The sequence below is a fragment of the Ischnura elegans genome, chromosome 6 (genome assembly GCF_921293095.1).
Source record: "Ischnura elegans chromosome 6, ioIscEleg1.1, whole genome shotgun sequence".
NCBI classification, from domain to species: domain Eukaryota; kingdom Metazoa; phylum Arthropoda; class Insecta; order Odonata; family Coenagrionidae; genus Ischnura; species Ischnura elegans.
The window spans coordinates 118017609-118039617 of record NC_060251.1 but is presented as its reverse complement, the minus strand read 5'-3'; the positions used below and the strand labels follow the sequence as shown (position 1 = coordinate 118039617).

The 22009-nt window shown below is 42.2% G+C and overlaps 1 protein-coding gene across 1 annotated transcript in view; it reads left to right on the top strand.

The window, feature by feature from the left end:
* LOC124161584 (protein vestigial-like) overlaps window positions 1-21725 on the top strand; it is an 80320-nt gene extending 58595 nt beyond the window's left edge. The window contains exon 4 of the mRNA XM_046537963.1: window positions 17253-21725. Coding sequence (XP_046393919.1) covers window positions 17253-17302 — 50 coding nt within the window. The 3' untranslated portion in view covers window positions 17303-21725. The remainder of the gene's footprint in view (window positions 1-17252) is intronic.
* Window positions 21726-22009: the final 284 nt, after the last annotated feature.

Genomic DNA, 22009 nt, shown 5'->3' with positions numbered 1-22009 from the left:
CCTTCTTCATGGGATGTTGCCGCCAATTACTTCCAACTAATTTTGCCTTTGTCCAGAAGATCATCGCTCTTTTGACGACGCTTCTCTCCAAGCCACATCTTCATTAGAATGGAAGTCACACGGCATTCCATGGTGGATGATCGAAAATGTCCCAATGAAATTGCTCAAGGAGCAGTAGGGTTGATTTAGCGCTCAGATGAAGGTAGTTGTCATGGATCAGAGCGCTTTCAGAAGTCAGCATATCTCTTCTTGTGCTTTGAATGAGAATTGACGCAATGCTTCACAGTGTTTCACACTCTAGCAAAAGTGCATTAAAAATTCTCTTTATCAGCATAAATGTGAAGACCTCGCGGCTTAGCTTTAGGCCACCGAGTGCGGATGTTGGGTCAACCGCTAGACATAGAGTTTAGCTGCGATATAAGCGAGTTTACTTCGCGCAGTCGCGGACAAAAATCGGCGGTATTCCGAGGTGGTATGGGTGTATCCCTGGGTAAGATAGGCCATCTAAATGATACATAAAACCTGTGCAGATGCCGTGACTTAGTAATTGAAGGCCGCCAGCAATTATGCCTCACATCACCCGGAGGAGAGGGCAGCAGCTTTTCTTCATATGAGTGAAGGTGGAGACCACGGTGGTCAGTACAGCGACACTCATTTCACTTCAGGCGTGGTATGATTTACTTTAACTGTGGCACTGCAATGCCGAACGCAAGGGGATCTCTTAGGCCGATCCTTTAGGGATCTTATTGACGAGATATGGAGGAGATGATGGAGAGAGAATTTGGATAGAGGGAGTACTTAGCGGGGAGAGGATGTTGAAAACTGTGTTGGAGGGAAGGATATTAGGCAAGATAGGGAGAGAATGTGATAGAATGAAAGAGAATAAATCTTACTGCGGATTGAAGATGCAACTTGCGAATGTGGGACGTAATGTCAAAGTGAAATTCGGATCGCTCCGACGCCGGTGTCGCGAGTGTCCAGTTTCATAAACTCAATCAAATGCGCGGCTGGTGACTGCAGATTTGGTGGCCATTTGGAAAATCATAAATCATTGTGATAATCGTGATTCAGGCGATGAATAGCCAGCAGTATTGCCCTCAGATGTCTGCACTCATCGATGTCACGTGGTATCGTGCACCCATGCCCCATCACTTGCCACCCTCGACAGCTCCACCTTTACCTTCACCGTGACCTCCGAAATGCACAAGCCGGAATGGCTGGATTTCGATCGTCAACGTTTGAAATATAGTCAGCCTGTTGAGGAATTCTTATCGGGTTTTCAACCAGGTTAATTGAGTCGTATAGACCGACGGTTCGGAAGACGAATTGTCTTCCATTTTCATTGAGTAACAAGCCTTGAAAATCGGAGAAAAGTCGTATTCCGAAACGTGGGCCTATACGACTCAATAGACCCGGTTGAAAACCCAGGAGAATGCATCATTACAATTCACTAGGAGAAAAATTCAAATCGTTTATTTAAAATCGTTTAAAAGCGGCCTGTTTTTTGCGTGAGCTTATGGGGATACCATTAAATTTTTCATATTAAACGCTTTATGGGCTGCGAATATATATAATCGTATAGCGTACTAGCGTAATTTTTATATTTGATAATAATCACAGAATTCAAGTAATCAGCGTTTCATACGATATTAATGCAATTTTTTCGAATGGCGTAATACGTATGATTTATACAACAATGCATTAATCTTTTAAATGAAATAAAAGAATACCTCAAAGAAGCTGTGCGATTACGTGGAACTATTAAATTTTCTCGAACTCTCCCTTAAGGATGCGGCAGGAAATGACGAAAGTTGTTTCTGTTGTTTCTATTTCCACATTTAGTTGACAGTATGGGCTCTTATGGAGAATCGTTTCCCATGTTAATCTCCATAAGGCCAGGAGCGCGGTGTTGTCAACAACAGCACGAAAATTAAAGTTGCGTTATGCACTGATTAAAAAGTTTATTCTAATGTAGAAAAAGCTGCTGCATTCATTGGCGCCAATAGTTTTCCGATAAAAAGTATAACAAAAGCTATAAAAAACATTTCCGTAAATTTCCGTCAGAAACGTGTATTTTCTTACTTTATCTTCTTCTCGCAATTTCTGCCTGACCGTTGTCTGTATTGAATTGAATTTTTTTGCAAAACATTCTTCACACTATTTTCTGCTTGAGGGTCTTCACCAATTGTACAAATATTGAGTTTTAATGTTGTTATGCCGACGTAACACACTTTAGGACAAGAAAATTTTGATTTTTGCAAGGTAAAAAGTAGTCGCTTACTTACTTACGTTTCTTACGTCGTAGGTCCCTATATGCAGCGTACCAAATGTGAAGAAAACTGCAAGGTTATTTTTGGTGAAAAAATCATTAACTTACATCAATTCTGAAGCGAGTTACAAGGTTTTTATCTTAAGAAAAAATATTACGGTGCCGCTGGACGGGCTTCTTGCTTTTTCTTGCGCGCAGAGGGAAATTCTCGGGCGGAAATGGAGTTTTTTGTCAATGCATACTATGAAATGTATTTATCTATTCGTTTGATATCCTAAACAGAGAATACCTACTCATACGTCGTAACAGCAGTGTTTTTATCTGAATACATTGATACACGAAAGTAAGCAAGCGGCTTGGAAGTAAGACTCTTTCGCCTTGGGTGTTTAGGTCCCATCACGGAAACCAAGAAAGAGAATATATCAAAATCTGTGCGAAACACTACCCCATCCAGTGCACGCATTTACAAAAGGGGGATTGGGTTTTTTCTGAGTTCCTTTCATAGGGTACCATAAAACCTGCCCCAAAAGCGACCCAAGCCGAAGAGGCCGAGGGAAGAATTTACGAAGGCGTTCAGTTTGTCATTGCATTTTTTTGGAGTGAACAAGTGTTGTGTGGTGTATTGAACTTGAGAATTGTGAAGTGTGTTTTACACTTATCTTTGCTGTAAATTGCCCAATCAATATGTCCGATAAAAAGAAGAGGAGAAAAGGTGAGAAGCTCATAAGCCGCGAAAGACAGTTGGTGCTCAAAGCCTCCTCATATTTAAGGAAATCTCTCAGCATTAGTGAGGCCTGCCGAGAAGCTTCGAAGGCTACTGGGTGCTAGGAGTTCACTATTCACGGAGTGAGAAAGGAAAGCTCCCGTGGTCCATTGGTAACTCCTTCAAAAACTAAAGAAATTAGACAGCCTTACAAAAATTCGAGGGCAGTGATTTTCGACGATTTTGTGAGATCGGGAATTAGAAGGAAGGTACATGAATCCTTCGTGAAAATTATTCTTCCGACTTTAAAATCCATCTGAAACCCGGTGAATATGGATAGTATTCTCCTAGATTACAAAAGGACAACACTATATCGTCTTCTTTTGGACATAGGCTTCGTGTACGAACGCAGGGGGAAAAGAATCATCCTTATCGAAAGGGATGATATTATTAGTTGGTGGCACAATTAAACATCTAAGGTAGCTAAAAAAATATCGTCGCGAACACTGGACGAGTGTATTTACAGGCGAAAGTTGGATTAATGTTGGACAAATAGTGAACATTAGTTTGCGAAACAAACAATTAGAAAATCCGCGTCAAGCTTTTCTTGCTGGACTAAATACTGGGCTTGGCCCCCACTTCCCGAGGAGGACGATTTGCAATTACAAACGCAGGAACGGAAAATGGGTTCATAAAAGGAGCATCGCATGTGTTTCTGTACAAAAATAACTCAATGGATGAGCATGAAGAAGTGGGTGGCGAGTGTTACGAGAGATGGTTTGAGCACTCCCTTCTTGCAAACTTACCCGAAGGATCAATTATAGTGGTAGATAATGCCTCTTATTACTCAAGGAAATTGGAATCCTTGCCTACTACAAGGTGAAGGAAAGAGAACATTAAGGAAATTAGCTTTGAAGATGTCAGCTTGAAAAGAGATCTTTAATTTACAATAAACCAAGTACGGGAAAATTTTGAAAAATTGAAGATTGATGATGTCTTATACAACATCGCCTTTCATGTAATACTAGCTAGAGCCAAAAAATATTGCATAATATGGAAGGAATAGAAATTTTGTCTCATTCAGGAGCGGCTATAATTTTTTTTATCCTTCAATTTATTGTTATTTTTTACATTACAGATTATTCATTATTCAGTTTGTGCATTGAATAAGTACGTACATGAAATAACAAAAGACTTTTCCTTTTATACTGCAGCAAAGGTATTGTAATATACGCTAAAAAATTCCTTAATTACGCTGTCTTTCGTGCGATCCCTAACTCCTTTTTGAACTAAACCGTTTTGGCGCCATAATACGTGTGGTTGCATATGCTGTTAGGATGCCTGCCGGCGGAGCGGAAGCTTGGCAACACTGTTATCCATAAGGCCCGTACTGTCAACTAAATGTGGAACGCTCACACACAGCGCTTCGGCCTCTTCTAAAATCTACCTCGCCGCTGAGCCTCAAAACCAAACTGCTCCTATGCAACAGTTGCATCAAGCCCCTCCTGTCTTACGCATCCCCGGCCTGGCTCCACGCTGCAGCAACGCACCTAAAACGAATCCAATCTGCCGAAAATGTCATTGCAAGAAGAATTGTTGGGGCTCCTTGGTTTGTTTCCAACAGAAATATCAGGAAATACCTGAAGATAACTCCTCTTCTCCCCATTCTCAAATAATATCTTCCCCGATTTGAAAAATCTTTCGCAGCGACGCAGAACGAACTTTTGAAAACCCTTTGGGACTACACCCCTTCCGAAAACGCAAAACACAAAGTCCCCAAAACTGCCCTTATCCCCTCCCGTATTCCCTCCCCCACTTAAGCAAGCCGTAGATATACCATGATCACAACGAAAAATTAAACGCCTGATAGTACTAATTGCCAAGAAACTCTCAGTAGACAGCCATAACAGCTGGGAACTTGAGACCTAAAAAAACCGTGAAAAATCAGCGTAGCGTAGCGTAGAAACTTGTTTTCCGGTAATAACTGCCTAATATTCGGTCCTAACTGATACTAATACTTTTCCAGGTGCATGAATAAGTAATAGAATTCGAACACAGACTGAGGCATGCGATAAGTATAATAGTTGACCTTTGTTTGACTCTGCCATAAGAACAGCGTATTGCGAGTCTAACTGAAGCGATGCGATGGCACGTGTTGCTACAGCCTGCTGCGCGTATCTCTCTAAGGGTACTCGCATAGTAAGGAGGTGGAGTTGGAGATAGAGGTAAAGATGGAGATTGAGGTGGAGGTAGAGGTAGTATCGCACAGTGAAGAGGTTTACGCACGCAGCTTTCCCATAGCCTCGATCACGTCATAGCCAGTCTTTCTCTATATGGCATCAAGTATATTGGTTATTGGTGAGTTGAAACATTTTCACAGTGTTAAGCGATAGTAGTGGTGATGGTGACGACATGTTATCAGCATGTTAGTGGTGGCTGGCTGGTCGTCAAGTGATCGCGAATTCAGTGCTCATCCCATAAATCAAACGCGACAAGATCTGGGAGAATATCACCATCTGTGTTTGCAACTGAAGTATTACCCAGACAAATTTCAGGAAAACATTAGGATGTCACATGAAACGGGCCTTGGACGCACCAATCACGGAGAAGCCTCCCGATATACCTCGCGACACACCGCTCGAAAGACAAACGAGTTTGTCTTTGAAAGCGGTCCCACTCGACCTCCTGGTGAACCGCGAGGTACACCTCTGCCTCGACCTGCTCAATATGCGCGCGCCCGTAACACACAATGTATTTGTGTTACCTCGAGGTACCGCGACCTCTACCTCCACCTCTTACCTCCTCACTAATCGAGTATCCTTAAGAAGGCATCGCTTCCCTTACCCTTGGATGTGCCACGTGGGCCCACTGTCGCGAATATCTCCTGAGTGGTCAGCGGTGCGTAGCGAGTCATGAACGCAATCGGAAGACGGATCCCACACACAAGTCGACTCGAGTCGATTTGTTGGACCTACCGCGATTATTTTCATCTTACAACCAAAACAGCTGAAATAATGCGAAAAATTCGGAGTGAAAAAATCATTCGCCTTCACCGGGATTCGAACCCGGATCCCTCGATTTCCGGCCGAGTGCTTTAGCCAGTTTAGCGACCGAGGCGTCGTTCTCCCCCGTGGAAATTTGTGGACTATACCGGACAAGATGGTATGGACTGCTGAGCATATTATGCGACTAGCTGTCCAGGTCATGCGCATGACGCCACAGCCGGAGAGCAAAGCCCGAACTTCGAACACGAGAGGTGTTCGCTTTAGACTAATTTAGGTATACCGGGACTAGCCGCGGTGATAACTTTTACGGAGTCACCCGCAATGCACAAATTGTGCGAAAAATCCACAGAGGAAAATTTTTCGCACAATTTGGTGGATTTTTCGCATAATTTGTGCATTGCGGGTGACTCCGTAAAAGTTATCACCGCGGCTAGTCCCGGTATACTTAAATAAGCCGAAATAATAATTAATACGCTTCTATCTCGCCCATTGTTTTAATCATTCGCGGTCCATGGATGCTCAGCGATGTTCCTTTTGGGAATTCCCGCATCAAAACACCAACGTTTCGTCCCCGATGCTGGAGACTTTCTCAGGGCTAATAATCTATCTGCCTTAATTGCCCCCTCTGAGTTAATACCTCATAATGGGGGTTGAGGACAGGTGTGGAGCTTTCTAAAAGTTTCTTTCTTTCATGTAGAGAGTAGGTAGCCGGTATGTGCTAATATTGTGTCTTTCGTATCTGTTGACAATGTAATCCTCATCCCCAGTGCCTCCCTGAATAATCGGGTTTTTAACTGCTTCTCCTCGGTCAGATTGTTCGCATTGTGTCACACATATATTCCAGCAATGTTTTTCCATAATTCCATCCGTAGCCTCAATCTCCAGCTATTTGCTACGAAAAATGGACCGTCCTTTTACAAATGTGTTCGCTCCATCCACACTTTCCGTCTCCTCCGCATATCAATGAGCTGCCCCTCCTCACCCACCATGTCCAGCACTTCTTCGTCGTTCCTCCTCTCCGTTCATTTCGCTTCCTTCATTCTCATACTCCTTAACATCGGACTATTCCCGTGACATTTTCCTCGTGCGATGATCAGCACTTTACTGACCCAACTAACCGCTGATGTAAACGCTTTTCTGAACAATAACTATATAAATAAATGAGCGCCTGTAGGTCGCCGGCATCCCCTTCGCCGCTCCGTGGATTCCGCTTTCTCCTCATCCCGCTGCCCTTCCCATGGGACGAGAGACAAAACATCGGCGCCGCGCGAGGCGTCCCCGTCACTCGAGATCTCCTCGGCGGTGGCCAGGGATGAGGAGGGGAAGAGAAGCATCACAACACACTCAACCAAATTTCGCCGTCATTTACTAACAACACCAATAAATGCGTAAAATTATATTTATTTGCCGAGTACAACAGTGAAGAGTTTGATCTGGAGTGTAGCTCTCTACGGTGCGGAAACGTGGACACTGGGGAAAGAAGACGAGAGAAGATTGGAGGCATTCGAGATGCTGGTATGGAGAAGAATGGAGAGGGTGAAATGGACGGATAAGAGGAGAAACGACGAAGTGCTGGACATGGTGGGTGAGGAGAGGCAACTTTTAGATGAGATACGGAGGAGACAGAAGGTTTGGATGTAGCGAGTCTTAGCGAGGAGGGGATGTTGAAAATGGTGTTAGAGGGTAAACTGTTAAGTAAACGAGGGAGGGGAAAGAAAAGAATAGGATTTTTAGATAGATTGAAAGGGAGTAGGCCTTACAGTAAATTAAAGAAGGCAGTGCTGGAAGGAAAGGGAGGCTCCCAGATCACTTCTTGAATGCTCCATGGAAACCTACCTTAATCGGTAGAATACTATAATAATAACAAACACGAGGGGGCACTTTTTTTGTGGACATTTTCCCCAACACATCGACTTAATATGAACCCCCACTGAAAAGCTGTGTAATCCTATACATTGCGAAGTTGATCATATTTCTTGTCGATGACTGCAAGTCAGTGTTTGTTAGCTTTACATATCATCATCATCACTGGTCAGCGAAGCCTAAGATTCGTTTGAGGCATCTCTTCACTCAATTCTCCAGTCAGCTGATCTTTTTATACCAACGTATTTCCTTTCTTTCACATGCTTCTTTACCAGTCCCATATCTTTCATTCGAGTTCTTCCTTTTCAGTCATTGCCGTCTTCTTATCCCTCGACGATATTCTTCATCAGGCTATCATGTCTCAAGATATGGGCTATAAGGCTGCTCCGTCTTCTTCTTAAGGTTTTCATGAGGCTTCTCTTCTCTCCTACTCTTCTTGGGACTTCCTCTTTTCTTTATCGGTCGACCCATTTCATCCTCATCATTCTTCTGTAGCACCACATTTCGAAAGCCTCTATCCTAGCTTTCTCCACTATGGTCTTTATCCATGCCTCACTTCCGTTGAGAAGTGCTAAGTTCTAAAGTCCAAATGCTAAGTTCTAAAAATCCGTATTTTTCTTCCAGACGTTTCCTGCTGTTAGCTAGTCTCTCTTTTGGTGGAATGCTCTCTTCGCTTGGGCTATTCTGCTCTATTATCCATTATCAACTATGCTCTTCCCATCCCTTAACACCGTGTCATTGCACCTAACACGCCTCGAGATTCGTCACAAGTAGGATTAGAATAATGGGTTCTTTCTCACAGTCAGAGCCCAAATAAATTTTCATTTAAATGATTCGGTTTAGTGGTCAGAAAGATTACTGTCGATGAAAATAATTAAAAATAATCCTGTTTTTTTTTCTTGACATTCCGGGAAAAATCATGCTACTCAAGAACTTGCAACCAACTTCCCGAAAAGTCTATCCGATATCGCACTTCTTTAAGTAAAATTTTTTGGCACCATTAAAGGTCACACTTTTATGCAACAATATTGTTAAAAATGATATGAAAAGGTATAAAAATCAATTTATAAACAATTTTTTACAAAAACTAAAAGGACAAAATATTAATGCTTACTTAAAATATTAATTTCAAAAAACCTCATTTGTATTCGAGCAAAAAAAGGAATAAGCTATCTTCCTTTTGCTCAATATCATACTCTTCAAAATTTACACATAAATGTCTTAATGTTAAAAAAAAACAAATGGGTAGTAGAAGACAATTTCAATCACATCAAATGAAAATCATAATGCTAAAATTGAAATCTGAAACTGTAGACAAATTCATATCGCGACAGATTCAAATGTAATGAGGCATGCACATCTGGTTTTTGGCTTTGAATTGGTAGTCTTATATCTGTAAAATTTTACGAAGTTAAGGCAGGGTGATTAACTTTCTTCTTTTTAGATGGAGTACTATAAACGTGCAATTTATAAATTTATTTTCCAATGTGTGTGAGCAGATGGGTGGGTGTGTGGTAGGTATCGATCAAGTAAGCGAAAGGATTCTTGTGGTAGAAATTGAGACGCGACCCTCGAACCTCGTGGTGGTTCAAGTTCATTTGCCCACAAGCAATCATAAAGAGGAAGAATTAGATGAGGTGTATGAAAAGCTAGAGGAAATAGTTAGAGAAGCCCCGGGTAAGAAAAGTCTAGTTATGATTGAGGACTGGAACGCTTCGGTCGGGGAAGGGAGGGACGGAAACGAAATAGGAGAATTTGGATTAGGAATGTGGAACCACAGGGGAGATAAAGCAGCAGAATGTTGCAGGAGAAACATGTTATTCTTTACAAACACGTGGTTAAATCGTCATAGAAGGCGAAGATACACATAGGAAGAGGTCCGGGGATATCAAATGGCGACAACATCAAGGAAAGACAGAGAGTGAGGAATTGTGTGAAAAACTCGCGCAGCTTCCCTGCGGCGGAAGCGGATTCAGATCAGAGCATTGTACTTATGAAAGGAAACGCAATTTTCAAAAGACTTACGAAAGCTATAAAGGCGAAGAAATCGATTTAGATGTCCTAAAGGGGACTATGGGGAAAGAATGTCAGGAACTAGAGGCAAATAGTATCCGGGAGATGGATAATACATAGACACCTAGACTGTAGAGGAAGGGAGGGATAATATTAAAACGGGGATACTCAAATCGACGGAGAAGTCAATTGGATACGTTGACAGAAGGTAAAGAAGCCGTGGATTACGGAGGGCATGATAAAAAGAAATGGAGGAGAGGAGAAAGTGGAAGAACGTTGACACAGAACAGGGCAAAAGGATGTATAAGGATATCGATTAGGACGTGAAACTAAGAGGGAAAAGGAGACTTGGTGGAAAGGACAGTGTGAGGAAATTGAAAAGTTCCAGAAGGAAGGATAGTAAGGCGCGTTGTACGCCAAAGTTAAGTCGCTATCGGGCGGCAAAGGAGGGCAAGCCATGTCAAAAATTAAGGCTAAAGATGGGAGGATGCTAACCGAGCGAGAAGAGGTACAGAGTAGATGGAAGGAATACGTGGAGGATCTGTATGACGGAAGAAACAGGCCGGAGAGATTGAATTTAGAGAAGGAAAGTGCCTATGGTTGGAAAGTTTCCTTTGTTTGATTGGCTCTTAATAATCCTTATTTAAGCCTAGCGCTACCTGCTATCAGGATACTCTACGCAACCGCCATGCGCGGCAGCAAGCAGCCTGCATCGTACCGGCGCGGCGTTCATAATTTTGCACCCAGGTGGCCTCACACAGCAGCATCCAGACGTCACACGGGCTTTTCCCAGCATTCATACTTAGACGTCGCGTTTTCGCGCGCTTAAAATTTTTCACTATTGTAAGGGTGTCGCTTGCCGTCTTGTGTCAGCTCGGTTCCGCTCTGGGGTAATGGAAGAATCGCAGAGTCACGTTCGAGTGATGGGTCCAGTATCTGAAACTCATAACACGTTGCAACCTCTTGCGTGGGATCCATCCTCGTGCATGACTCTGACACCCTACTCCGATTAACAACTTGCTCTCGCGTGGGAATTGGTCTCCGCGTATTCCTCCAACACTTTATGCCGTAACACGTTGCAGTATCTTGGCGTGGGAAGGCATATGATGTGCATGATCTTGCGGCCTTTTCCAGCCAATAGGAGGACGCCGAGAGGGGCACGGGACGGACGCGACACGGAAGGAAGCCTCTTGGAGGGAATAGACACAGGGAGTCTTACGCGGTATCTCGAAGGGAGAGTTTGTAACTGTGCTCTGAATTAAACGTGTGGAACCAGACTTGTCAACTCATTCTGCCTTCTACGAACCTGGCCCTTCCTATAAGCTTAGTGCTTACACTATTTATTTAATCGCGAAAAATAGATATCGTCATTTAAAAATCTAAAAAAAGTGAAATGCGTACTCCAGGAGTAATAATATTTCCATTCAGACAATAAAAAAATAATAGGAAAGCACTCTAATTAAAGAAAAGGTTAATGAAAAGTCTGATGTGGAGTGTTGCAAATTAAAGTGCAGAAACGTGGACACTGAGGAAGGAGGACGAGAGAAGACTGGAAGCATTCGAGATGTGGGTGTGAATGAGAATGGAGAAGGTGAAGTGGACGGAGAGGCGGAGAAACGACGAAGTGCTGGACATGGTGGGTGAGGAGAGGCAGCTTTTAGATGAGAAACGGAGGAGACGGAAGGTATGGATGGAGGGAGTACTTAGCGGGGATAGGATGTTGAAAACAGTGCTATATGGTAGAATGATAGGTAAACGAGGGCGAGGAAGAAAAACAATAGGATTTTGAGATAGAATGAAAGAGAGTAGGCTGAATTGAAGAGGGATGTGCTTGAAGGATGGGAAGGCTCCCAGAACGCACTCTGTGGAAGAATACCTTAATAAAATAAACGTATTGCGATATTTTTCTACCACAATCGACAGTGAATTAGTGAATTTTCTGCTGGTGAATTATAGCTGCTGTGGTGAGAGCGTATTCTTCTTGTTGATCGCGTGGAGAGGAAGGGGGGTGAGGGGGGGGAGGGAGGAAGAAGAGTTAAGAATATCGTGGGAACGGCGAGAGAGGATTAGAGGCGACATTCCGACACTCAGTCGTAATTTTTGGCGGCGGAAGGGGGGTAAGGGGGAAGGAGGAAGGGTTTGGGAGGGGGGGGATGGGTTCCATATCGACCGTGCTTTTCGAGGGAAGAAAGCGTGGATTGCGAACGGGGAAAGAGGCGCTCACTCACGCACCGAGTCGATCACCATTCACTCGAATCTTTATTGGTCGATCACCCATCCTTACTTGTGGCACGGACGACCGCAGTTAGTGGCGACCGGTGTTACTCGAAGATCCTTTTTTCGCGGGGTTTAAGACTTGTTTGAGGATTGAAACAAAAAAAACAGTCGCTACGTTCTTTGATTTTCTCACGATTTGAATAATTTTCCTGCGTTAAAGCGTATTGGTTGAAAAAAACGGGCGTTCGCTTGGAGGGCAAATGACCATCCCCAATGTTCATCACGAATGACCGATCAACGAATTCGGTCACAAGTGACTGATATCGCACACGACGACTGGTCACCGATGACCGACCCACTGCGATCACGGGCGACCAAACTGATTGCGTCGTTCGTCGGAGTGATCCAGTTCATCGACCGATTGCGCCTGCACCTGAATCATCTCTAGTGGCGCACCATTAGGAAAGCCACTTATTTTCTAGTTCAGTAATTAATTTTCTAGTAAGAGTCGCAGATTATGTTTTTTCGGCTTTCATAAAGGGGCCCAACCCTCACACCTGGGAATAGAGGAGGCTATGATAGTCAAAAAGGGGCAAAATTAGGTTCTGGTCATATCCAAAGCATACCTGCCAGTAGCTAGTACTTGGCACCTAACTTTACTGTATCTCTGTTGCTGGCGTATTTTCATGGAATGATTTACGATAATCCGTTGAATCTGATTGTAACTTCCATTATGAGAGAATCGCCTCAATTAATGTGATTGTTGATTATTTTACATTCACTCATGCATCGGCGTACTAATAATATGCTTTGGGGGAATTAGAGGTGTCTTTGGGGGGTGAAAGGGGGTTAGTGTGGGCTACCCCTCCAGGAAGCGGAGATTTCAGGAAATATTTTAGGAAAAGATAACATGCCCGAAAATGTATTTTATATCATTTTGGCTCTTATTTAAATTTAAGCAGTTACAGTTACTATATATATCAAATCCAGACAAGAGTTTTAAATATATTTTAGATTTCTCTGAGGATTTGGGGAGGATTCATCCTCTAATTCCCCCTCCCCATAATTATGCCACTGCACTCATGGTTATTGTGTAGACTTGAGACGTTCGCACTAGTGCTTCCAACAGTGATTGGGCGGTATTTGGAGGTGTTCGCGTTGAAGAGAAGGCTTCCTCCACAGCCTGGGTTTCAATTCGCCACAGAAAAGGGTGACAAAATTTCTTTTCAGCATAGGACTACTATTGATGCTACAATGCCCTTAGTTGGTACGACGACAAATTTCTGGGCGTGATCAATACCTACGTCAGGCGATAGGGTAATTGGATTCCTTGTGCAACGTTAATGCGTCCCAAAACTGTTTACCTTTTGTTTTGTGGCTCTGATTTTACGCTGTGGTCGATGACACAAAAGATCGGAGCGTTCCATTTTAGAAGAAAGTCATCTCGCAGCGTTAGGTGTGCTTTATATGACCTATTGGCTCAGTTATTCGTTATGTTGTGGTTTATATCCTCGTGGATACATTTGTCTGACCTCGCCGCAAATGGCGACATCTGAAAACTGATTTTAGTGCTCGCGGAATGAGAACAAATCTTGCGGTGGACATCCTCTAATGTAATATTCTTGGTTTTAGAGGTCCTTCACAAGATGGCCAGATGCGCAACTCCAATTGGGAGGGTAACAGAATTCAATTGTTTGTGAGTCAGTTCTTCGCTATATCCACACCACAAATATTAGGATAAAATATTCTCCAATCGGTCTCATTATGTGTTGTCACCCACAGGACATTTAAATGGGTTTCCAAAAGTCGCCACACGCGTCGCTGAATCCTCTCTGAATTCCTCGGAGGATAATAATATTTAATAGTAATATTCCTAGGTTGTTTCAATACCGTAGAAACCAAATATCAATAAATGTATTCAAAGTTTAGAGGTATGTCAAAATTTTTTGTATAATCCATTCTGTTCATATATATATGTTTATATATATTTCTATTAATTATATTGTTTATATAAAAAAAGGCACGATTGCTCCTTTTTTATGTATATATATTGTATATTGCCTAATTCTCTGCATTTTATATTGTTTCATAATTTTTTTTCTAACATAGCCCTGAAGATGTTTTTAAAATAAAACGAAACGTTGGCTGCTAACTTTTAATTTATTGACCTAAACTCAAGGAAACATCATTTTATATTTTTAAATAATATTTATACTGATAATGTGATCCATCAAATAAATAATTTTCAATGCTTCTCCTCACTGTTTCAAAGGCTATCCTGCGAAACTTTTTTAAAGAGTGGATCGCCCCATTTGCGTAGTTACATATTGTAAATCGATTCAAAAGCGCCTGAAGTGGCTAGAACAGAAATCAACCTCCAATTGGTTGCGATGGGCCCTTCTCTATTACGGCCGTGTTCCGAAATTATACTGCCAGTACTTACTTTTGCTATAATGTCGGAAATAATAATATGATCACCGCTTTTGAAATCTTGGGAATGCGTCAGATATGACCCAATAGAATAAGTCACAGAACCGATGGAATGGAATGGAAAAACTGCACTTTATTCCAACGGAAGCAAATAAATCACCGCAATAGCGAAAATTATCGGAAAAATACCTTCGTTTCATAAAGTTCCAACACTAATTGTAAGCTACCAAAGTTACTCTTGGATAAGAACTTATTGAAACGTAAAGGAATGAACGAAAACATGATTTAAGGTGAATTAATTACCGGCATAGCGGAAGCCTAATCGTAATGTATTCATTCGGAAAAGTGCGAATGGTTGTACTGACATAAAATTATAAATGGAAATTCTTATTCGGAAGCAGATCTTCTCTTACCACGTTAATACAAGTATCCTCCCCCAACACAATTGCATTGCAACCGCTAGTGTGACCTCCATTTTTTCGAGCAATCGAAGATAAATCGCCCACCGAATCCCTCACGTTTATAAAATTCCCACCGTTAATGCGGGGGCTGCTGCTTAAGCTGCAGAGAGCGTTGAGAGATGTCACTAGTCGCTGCGCGGTACAGCCACCAGATTAAGGCAGCGATTTCCGGGCTGCCCCTGGCATTGTAGTTGTAAACCTGCAAAGCGGACAACAACTTGGGTGCGTAAACTCGGCTCGAAAGTTTTATAGATATAGGATGAGGAGCAGCAGGTGGGAATGGTTAATGGTGGGCATTTCATGGTTTGGTGAAATGGTTTTGGTTTGGGTCGGTTGTGTCGAGGCCAAGATAGATACACGGAGCAGGGATGGCAGATGGGATCCGTAGATTGTGCTCCGGGGCGATTGCTGGGAATCTGTCTTCGGGAGGAATTTCGGGGGATGGGGAGGGGGATGCTATCGGCCTTCTGGGACGGATATCTGATGGGTGACAACCCCCTTCATCCCCCAGCCCAACAATGGACAGTGACGACATCATTGGAATTCCATCTCACGGCTCCAAAAGTTCACTCCGCGACTTGAATTTGGTATTATTTGTTTGGTGCAGATGGCAAATATAAATGGTTATTAATTTAGAAGTTATTCCTCCTTTTTTAATTGTTATAAATTGTTTAAAATCGTGAAATCCGCACATCGGTAGTCGTTGCCCTCCGCCATTGGTAGGCGAGCAGTCTTCTGCGAAAGATGTATATTTTCAATGAGCCAATTACTCATACAAATAGAGTTATTGAAAAATCATTAGAAATAAAAATGATATACTTCATTGGGTATCAGTGACCTTTGACCTCGGAATGCAGTATGCCACTGGGCAGGTCACCCACTCGTGTCTGGAGGCCAATGACGACGGGTACGCTGATTTAACGATAATCAATTGTAATTCAAAATCGGAGGAGTTTGGCCGGATGAGGACCGAAAGACAATTGCGCTTTTCCTTCTGCACCGAACAAAGAACGCAAACACTAAATCGCGGAGTCGATTTTCGCAGCTTCCTTCCTTCGGTACCCACGTGGCGTGATGATCGCGCGGACCTCGTCTCCGCTGAGGACTCACAGCTCATTTAATACAGCGAATGCTTCGACTTGAAGAGTTCGTCACGAGGACGCGGAGCATTGAATGGGAGCGATGCGAAGCCACGACACATGGCCAATGCGAAGGTGTGGCCCCCACGGGAAAAGCGGGCCAGGGGTCATTTTGTCCACTTTTTCCAATTTTGGAATTTTGAATGATAGATTCGGATTCGGCTGGCTGTGTTCAACAAAATACGCTACTTCGCCGGTGTTTGCGTCTATCGGAGAAATCACTGGAACCAAGCAAATGTACAGCATTCAGTGCAAAAATGGCATTCGCGTGAAATCGGCCAATTTCGAAGAAGTCCACCTCCATGGAGGAAAAACATTAGACTGGGTATTTAGCCAAAATATAGTATTTTTGGCAAGATTATTATTTCAATTGATCATTTTATAGTTATTATATTTATTGTTTAAGCACAATTAAATCATTGTGTATGTAAAATATTACTTCAAATTCGGTGTTAGTGGATAAATAATTATGGAATTCATCCTTTGCATCAAATGTGTACCGATTACCACCAGCGTTAGTAATTTTGGCCAGTCTATTGTTTAATCCAAATAATTCCTCAAGCTGGCGATAATCAGTAGACTATATTAACATGTAAAGTGAAAAGACGAAGAGGTAAGCTAACTTCACTCGTATGAAATCGCACATTCAGTGTCCCTAGTGAGACGAAAAAATCAAATATTTTTTCTACACCACTGCGAAAAAGAAATTAAACATAGTGGAAAGAATGACAGACATTAATACAACATTGCACACAACAAGTAACTCATTGCGCAGGGGTGCACATTGACACCAAAAATTGTATTCGCCATGAATTCATTCTTGGCGTAAATATTTTGTGCTCGCGACTTCGTGCAAAGTCACGTGAATACTAACTCTAGCTGTACTTGTGACTGTAACTTGTTACTTTTTGAAATTGTAGTGACTGGCACCTGTAACTGACTGCAAGTTTAAAAAAGTAACTGCAACTGAGTCAATTTACTTTCTCTGTTTCAATTTCTGATTTCTATAAATCGAAGTTCACAATGGTTTATGATTCTGCAATCGTCCAGTAGGTGTCCCCCCTTGACCAACAGCCAAAGAAAGAAAGAAAGAAAGAAGCCACCGAACCGCATTCTGCCTCTCTCTCACACAATCCATTTCTTTCGTTTCAGGCCTGGAGGCCCACTCCCAAGAAATGTCCAAGGACCTCTACTGGTTCTGAGGTCCTCCCCCCCACCTCCACAAGCAAGAGGACCCAAAGGAAGCACGGGAGGACATTTAACTGCCCAAGACGGATACTACAGATGAAAACCTTTCGGAGGGAGGAAGCCGACAAAGGAGGCTGGGGGGTGGTGGTGGGGTTTAGTGGCTACTCCGCCCCCTCCCCCTCGGGAACCCACCCCCGAATCCGGGTCACATGATCATCGCGCCGACAAAGGGGCGGACGGAGCCTGAGAATACCTGATCGGAGTCGACATGCGCACTCGAAATTAATCCTCACGGCGCAGAAACACGCGCGCTCCGAAAAACAAATGAGGAGAGGAATGCGACTTAGGCTCATCTCGGGTCGGATTACTCTCGCCCCGATCACACTGCTATCGTTCGCACGATCGTACAAATCACGCATGCGTTCACACTGATTCCTGATAGACAAGAGAGCAGCGATTTTCGGCTCCCGCGCTTCGGCGTCCCGGATTAAAATGACCAAGTCCGAGACCACGTGACGTGTCTGATGGGCTGACCGCGAAGATAGCGATTGATGCTGACTTCCAATTTGAAATTTCATTTCACTTACATTTGCTGCTTACGAAGGGGGAATGTCAGCATTTCAATTACATATGTTCATGAATACATCCTTCGCAAAATTTTCCCATTTTTCAAAATAACATGAAAGTTGTCATTGTCAAGGTTTGCCTAAATGGTTTTGATTCTGGGCAGTCACGTCGAGCGTTCTTATTTATTTACATTACGGGACTGAGCAACGTGGACTTTGCTGCATTTGACGGTTGAGCGGCTGCGCTATAAAATTCTACGATGAATAATGGAAAGCAGCATGTTTAACTATGGCGTATGCAACTGCAAAACAGTAATGATCTTTTTTCATTTATGGAATTCATTATAGAAGTGATTTTGCCACGAATCATGAATTCTCCGAGAATCCGGACCAAAACCATTAAATTAAAAGTGTTTTGAGGGTGTTTAAGGTCATTGAGTGCGACCTAATTTTTGGTGACCTGAGATGGTTTTACGATAGTTTTCATCACTATTTATGGTTTCATTGACAAAACGGCTGTGATTGTAAAGAGCTGCCTAACCTATTTTTTTGTTGTCTTTGTTGTTGTGTTGTTTAATTGTCTTTTCACAGCAGCGAGAGAATAGAAAGTTCATGTGCTTAACTTCAGAGGAAACTAAACGGAAATAATCACTTCTAAATATTTTTCATGATAAGAATAAGAGCTAAAATTCATTTCTGCTGTTATTAATTACCTCAGCTGTCGACACACCCGAGAAAAACCATCGATACTACTGCTAAATTCTGTAAGGCTATTAGAAAATTACAGTGAGCGAATGTTTTCATTAAAAAGGGTGATTACTAAGCTACCTTATCCAAACTATAATAATGGTGAAATATAATATTTGAGTAAATTATAAATATTTACTCGGCTAATATACATATTTATTCTTTTTTATTACAATTTTGTAGTCATTTGAAATTGTTAAGGCTTTTTTTTAGGCCTAATGTGCTATTTATGTGTTTTGGCCAGGATTACGGCGAAATTCGTCACTGTTCGGAGTTCCCAATCACATGTTACGACTCTCCTCACATGAATGCACCTCACGATCGTACGAATCATAGTAGTGATCGCGTGAAATGGGGGGTGACCACTCACACCCCTACAACTTCTCATCCCCCCCCCCCCCACAATCTTGGTCTGCGGCCAGCGACGCAGTTTTGACTCCAAGGCGACGGTGCGGAAACAAGAGGCTGACGTGCGCCGAAATGTTTGTGCCGCCTGAGGAAGCGTCGCCATGGAGACTGAGGACAGTGATTACACAGCCACCTGTCGTGTACTGTGCTCCCCGTGGTGGAACTGAATTTCAAAGTGCCACCACCGAACACATCGACACATTTCGCGTTTTTCAATCCCCCGGACCGTCGCCGACGACTATGTCATGCGAAGCAGAAAAGAAACGAACCTCCGAGGACTCATGTCCTCGCCTCATTCATGTGCTCACCGCGTCGAACGCGATCACACGCTCACTGATTCATAACAAACATAAATACCTTTTTCTGGAACATAAATCAGGATAAATTATTTCGTAGGGAGGAGCACTCAGCGTGAGGTTAGTCCAGTATCTGCCCAGGTGTCAATGGCGGCGCTCACAGAAGAAATTAGTGCATACATTACCTCATAAAACTAGCGCGAAAATTATTCGATCATGAAATGACAGGAAAATCAGCGTATAACTTTGGAATGCGCTGTGTCGTATTCAATTGTTTCATGCCCTTTGCATCCGGGTTTTGTTATTTAGAACTGTGATTCGTGGTAGAGGACACCTCGGAGTGAGAAGTACTACCGTGGACGTAACGTGGAATTGAGATGGAAGCTGCGGAACAGACATCGATGCGCCTGTCAATTTCATTGCCTTGTGTGCGGTAGTTGGCTCTTATAGTTCCCCATATGGAAAACAGATGGAGTCTAGTCTTCGCTATTTTTTTTAGATGCTGTGTGGCTAGTTATTTTCCGTAATACCTAATTTGAATGCACTGCTTATTCTCTGAATAAATCGGCTTCCCATCCTCTCGCTCGACGGCTTTTTCGTTTTTTAACTTATTCTTTCTTAATAACTTTCGAGAATTCGTTTTGAAATTTGCAGCGCATATGTATCTTGTAGACCTTTTTCTACATATTTTCTATACCTCAAATATGAACAATTTGTACCCAAAAAGGAAACGGAGGCATAACGTTCAAAATTTAAGGAAAACACCAAATGTCGTTCGGCGTCTACTCAACAAATACCTGCACTAAAATTTGTAAAAGGATAGCATTAGTTTTAACACTAGAACGACTGAACATATTCTCCTATCGTAGAATGCCTGAGCGATTATTTTGACCGCAGTCATAAATTCATGTGAAAAAGGAATCATTTTTTGTCAATAGGTGGTAAATAATCTCAGAAAGGCCTGATAGTTTTATGGATTATTTGTTACGTATTGGGCATATTTTTATTATTAGAAAATATACACATCAATTAAAATGTATAAGGATGGGTAATTTTGAGATAAAGCAGCTTAAAATGACAATTAGGGTCACAAAATTTGTTCAAAACTTCTTAGGAGTTGTTTCAGAATCCCTAGAAAATCATCATGAGGCCATCGTATAAAAAGTATTTTATTAACTGTTTATGGGCAATTTAATTTTTCATGTTATGGAAGGAATCACATCCTCAAAAAGTGAAGTTAAATTTACCATCAGAATTGTAAACGTCGGTCTAAATGTCTCCTCGAGTCGCTAAGCCAGTGGTCCGTCGTTCACCAAAATCAAGGACCGATCGAGCTAAATGATGTAAACGTCATATTGCTTAATGCTTCACATTACGTGTACTCCAGCTCCTCTCTCTACCCCTCAATTTTTTCCGCATAAATGTTAATTCACACACTTTTGCTTAGTCTGGTGTGAGCTCTAACTTTACTTATCTAAATCAACCTTCTGGTTGACACACCGACTTTTGAGAGAGTACGCAGTAAAAATTGGAAATCCTCATTCAATGGAAATGTTTTCCAATTCGCTGACTCGCATTCGTCGCTATCTTTGCCAAAGAGGTCTTCTGTCATTCAAGCCGTCCTTCATGCCTTCAAACAAAATCTCACCGTAAAAATCTCGAGCAGGCACCATAGATGAAGGCACCAAATGTAACACCTTAGTGGTCTGAGCTCTTGGCAGCGGCCAGAGAGGCTCCACGCTCAAATGTAGATATCTTCCGTGGGCTCAAGGAAAACATGCAAGCGAAACGACCTCCTGGTGTCAAAGGATTAGTATTAGAAATCGCAAATGAAGAAAGGGGAGAGCACTCGAATTCCCTGCCTGAAATAAGTGCAAGCCTCAAACGATTGGTCAAAGTTAGAGCTAACTGTACTTCACCCAATAAACTAGCGGACATTATTTAGGAACTCGTATTGGTAGTGAATTCGGAAGAAGCGATATGAGGCCAACGTGCCTCTATAATCGGCGCGTTTAAAGAGTGCATGTTGGTGATATCGATTATTCCATTTCCATGCCATTTGAATCTAAGGAGAGCACTTTGTTAAGTGTGAGTGCCATACTGTATTTCGAGTGCTGCAATGAAGTGGAACTTGAAGTGTTTGCTGTGAACTTAAGAGAAAGTGCATTTTAATGTTCCTTTAATCCTTTGCAAGGAGTGTGTTAAACTATTAAGAACTTCTAGTTATAGAAGAAGAGAAATACATTGTAAATCATGGCAATGTAAAGGATTAGTTAATCTGGCCAAGTGGAAAGTAAAGCTGGACTTTTATATTTATTCTTTGTTTTTTCTTAGCCGGTTATTTTACCTTTATCAGTGAAGACATTGTCCAGTGAAGTCGACATGTGATGGCTAAAGAATAAAATAAATATCTCTCCTATTACTGCTAATTTTATTAATTTATAAGGTAATGCTCGTGAGGCTTTTCATCAGCTCAACTGAAATTGGGAGTACTTTTCCAATCATTAGCATCAAATTTTTAAAGAAAAATATTCAAAAATAAAACATGACGTAGAAAAAGAGAAAATTTGATGTATTTATGTTGTTGTTCACGTATACAAAATTATTTTCAGTGAACGCAATTCAACAGTTACTTATGATTCACTCCTCACAACAAGAAGGACTGTTCTGGACGCAGCCGTGGCTATCGCTCCTCGTCTCTTCC